This window comes from Tamandua tetradactyla, chromosome 26 (genome assembly GCF_023851605.1).
Source record: "Tamandua tetradactyla isolate mTamTet1 chromosome 26, mTamTet1.pri, whole genome shotgun sequence".
NCBI lineage: Eukaryota > Metazoa > Chordata > Mammalia > Pilosa > Myrmecophagidae > Tamandua > Tamandua tetradactyla.
Genome location: NC_135352.1, coordinates 15,769,850 through 15,773,522, shown reverse-complemented (window position 1 = coordinate 15,773,522; position 3,673 = coordinate 15,769,850). Strand labels below are relative to the sequence as shown.

General features: G+C 54.6%; 1 protein-coding gene across 1 annotated transcript; it reads left to right on the top strand.

The window, feature by feature from the left end:
• The first annotated feature begins 1,391 nt into the window (after positions 1 to 1,391).
• Positions 1,392 to 2,861, top strand: CLDN23 (claudin 23). The gene has a single exon (XM_077144680.1). The coding sequence runs from the start codon at positions 1,442 to 1,444 to the stop codon at positions 2,318 to 2,320; it is 879 nt and encodes a 292-aa protein (XP_077000795.1). The 5' UTR covers positions 1,392 to 1,441; the 3' UTR covers positions 2,321 to 2,861.
• The last annotated feature ends 812 nt before the right edge of the window (positions 2,862 to 3,673 follow it).

Here is a 3,673-nt window from a genome sequence, read left to right as displayed (position 1 = left end):
GGTGACGGTACCTAGTTCTGCTGCTGTGGACATGAGCAAACAGTATGTGAACCTCATCTGTTGCTCCTTACATCTGCAATCAGCTAAGAGGGGTGCCTGCTGTAATGAACAATATTTGATTTAACTGGCTGGTGCTTAAATGAGAGAGCACAACATAGCACAGCCCAAGCAGCTCAGTATACCTCATTGCAGCACTCGCAGCTCAGTTCAGGCCTCTGGAGATGTAGAAAGGAATCACCCCAGGAAAAGTTGTTGGAACCCAGAGGCCTGGAGAGAAGGCCAGCAGAGATTACCCTGAGCCTTCAAAAGTAAGAAAGAACCTCAGTGGAAAGTTAGCTGCCTTTCCTCTGCAGAACTAACCAAATAAATCCCCTTTTATTAAAAGCCAATCGGTCTCTGGTATGTTGCATTCCAGCAGCTAGCAAACTAGAACACTTAGTAATTTCCCCCATTTTTTGTCCACGTGCCTTTCACAAGTCTGAAAAAGAAAATAAATCCACGCTGCTCCCCCCACACACACACACACATACACAGAATTCGGAGTATAAAAGAAAATTAAACAATGGAACCTTGATTAAGCAAAGCTTATTAAACAAAAGCAACATTTTAGGACACACTTCTTTATCAGGTGGACCCTGGCACACACCTGCCCTCTTGCTCAGAGTGACTGCAATTAAAACAGAGCAAAACATTCAGGGACATCGGACACCTGCTGGAAGTCTCTCGGGGAGCGGAGGGAGGACAGGTTATATCCCCATGGCCCGAGGACAGGGAAGGCAGAAGAACTTTCGGAGCTGAGATCCGGGGAGAAGCAGGGAAGCTGCGCCGCGACAGAGACAGGTGCTGCGGGCCGGGTGGCGCCGCCCCTTTCCTTCCCGGCGCACCCGGCTGGACAGAGTCGCACGGAGGAGCCGGGGGCGGGGCGACCTTTGCTCGGTCTGGGAGGTGTCGGGGCCCGGCGGGGCCGAGCCACAGGGTTGCGGGGATAGGTGTCCCCGCGGCTCAGAGGCCCGAAGCAAGAGCCGGGAGCTCGCCGGGCACTCCTGGCGGCCCCGCCGCTTCCTGCTGGCACCTTCGGTCCGGCCCAGCCAGGACGGGCTCGGCGGCGGCGGCTGCCCCTGGACGCCCGCACTTTGAGCCCGTGGTTTCGGTCAGACCCGCCCGCCAGCAGGTTTCGATTAGAGCCGGCGGGAGGGCGGAGCGGCGGGGACTCGGGGAGGGAGCCTGGGGCGAGCTCCAGTGTGAAGACCGGAGCGCTGCGAGCAGCACGGGAGACAAAAAAAAAAAGCGGCCCGAGAGTTTCCAGGTGCCGGGGCGCAGGACTCGGCCCTCTCGGCGCTGACTTCGGGGCCCGGGGTCCGGGACACTCTCCGGACGCGCAGGAGCGCGCAGGAGCGCGCAGGGGACTGGAGAGCCCGGGACGCGGGCGGAGGCGGCGGAGATGCGGACGCCGCTCGTGATGACTCTGGGCATGGTGCTGGCGCCCTGCGGGCTGTTGCTCAACCTCACGGGCACGCTGGCGCCCGGCTGGCGGCTGGTAAAGGGCTTCCTGGACCAGCCGGTGGACGTGGTGCTGTACCAGGGCCTGTGGGACATGTGCCGCGAGCAGAGCAGCCGCGAGCGCGAGTGCGGCCAGCCGGACCAGTGGGGCTACTTCGCGGCCGAGCCTGTGCTCGTGGCGCGGGCACTCATGGTCACGTCCCTGGCCGCCACGGCCCTGGGGCTGCTGCTGGCCACGCTCGGCGTGCGCTGCTGGCGGGACGAGCCTCACTTCGCGCTGGCCGGCCTCTCCGGCGTGGTGCTTTTCGCCGCGGGGCTCCTTAGCCTCATCCCGGTCTCCTGGTACAACCACTTTTTGGAGGACCGCAACGTCCTGCCCGCCCCGCCCAGTCCGGTCAAGGTGGAGGTCAGCTACAGCCTGGTGCTGGGCTACCTGGGCAGCTGCCTGCTGCTGCTGGGTGGCTTCTCGCTGGCGCTCAGCTTCGCGCCCTGGTGCGAGGAGCGCTGCCGCCGCTGCCGCAAGGCGTCCCTGGCCCACCCGCGCCGCAGCAGCATCAGCACCGTGCACGTCGACTGGCCGGAGCCCGAGCTCACGCCCGCGATCAAGTACTACAGCCGGGGGCAGCACCGGCCGCGGCCGGCCGAGCTCAGGGACCCGAGCAAGCCCAAAGTCGGCTTCCCCATGCCGCGGCCGCCGCCCAAAGCTTACACCAACCCGGTGGACGTGCTCGACGGGGAAGAGAAGGCCGACTCGCAGGGCCCCTCCTCGCGCAGCACCCAGCCCTGCCACAGCTCGCTGCCCTGCGACTCGGACCTGTAGAGGCCGCCCAGCACCCCAGCCCACCCCCAGCCTTGTGCGCAGGCCGAGGACTCATGCATTCCGGGACCGAGGGTGACAAAGGACCCCCCTCCCCAAATACTGTCCTGTATTTGTCTGTCACCTTGCCGCTGTCGACAGTCTCGCTCATCTGAAACCCGGACACCTTCTTGCAACTGATCTTCCTTTCCTGTGGCTGAACTACACTCCTTGGACAATTTGTTAACGTGGGGTTTAATAGGGGTCAGTTTTCGCCTCCAGAGTGAAACGCTATTTTTTTTTTAGCTGAAGGATATTCAGAGAGGGTGGTGTTTGCATGGTGTTCTCCAGGGATAACAACCAAAAAAGTTGGTATCGGCAAATAGAGGCAATTTAATGCCTTGAAGCAACAATGTTCTGAAATACCGATGATTTGTGCTTCAGTTTAAGTATTATATTATCGATTTCTGCTCTATAACTCGTTTTCATGCAAACTTGCAAGAGCCCAGTGTATTTCCGGCTGTTTGATTGAGGCTCCTAAAATAAAAGTAGAGCCATGGAAATACCAGCAGCTTTAAGGACTTTTATGAAATGAAATAGCCTGATTAATTCATATCTACCTTTTTTCAATCATAAGTAGGATTTATCTTTTTTATAACTTACTACTTTCGGTGTGAAAGTTGAACTTATCTCCAGAATTTCTCTTTAGAAGCCAGAAGGAAAATGAAGGGACTAACTTTATGCTCTTTTGTATTCCTTGGATACCTCACCTTTTACATAGTGGACTCTACATTAAATATTTCGCACAAAGTGAAATATGCAAGGAGTTCAGAACCTGTTGGGTTGAAGTTTATATTTATATGTTTTCTATTTATAAATAAAATTCAAAAACAACAGTTTCAATAAACCCACGAAAGCTTTGTTGTATCCAGTACCACTTTGGTAATTTAAGCCTTCATTATTATTTCTTGGCTTCCCAGGCACTGCTCATGAAATCTAGCACTCCGATTTTTGCACTCCCTAGCATGAGACTACAAAAAAGAAGCCAATGGGCTCCACTTAAATCCCTGATTGCTTTGTTTTCAGGTTCATGCTATTTTTCTCTGCAAAGCCAACTCTATTGTTGAAAAAACTAGAAGCACCAGTTTCCACTTGAGGTGAGAATAGAAACCTTTTCCTCTGGTAGCACAGCACTTAAAAATCCCTGGTAGGCAACTAAGTGTTCCATGAGACTAAATCTCCAGCAGGGCCAACTTTAGTACCAAATAGTTAATTTAGCTGTGTCTTTAACTGAACTGAATTTCACCTTAAAACTTGCCTTTGATAGCTAACTCAGAGATAGGAATATTTAATTCAGTAAGCATTAATAGAGAGCTA

Bases quoted from the DNA above. Each gene is read 5' to 3' on its own strand.
- CLDN23 (XM_077144680.1), top strand. From the start codon at position 1,442: ATGCGGACGCCGCTCGTGATGACTCTGGGCATGGTGCTGGCGCCCTGC.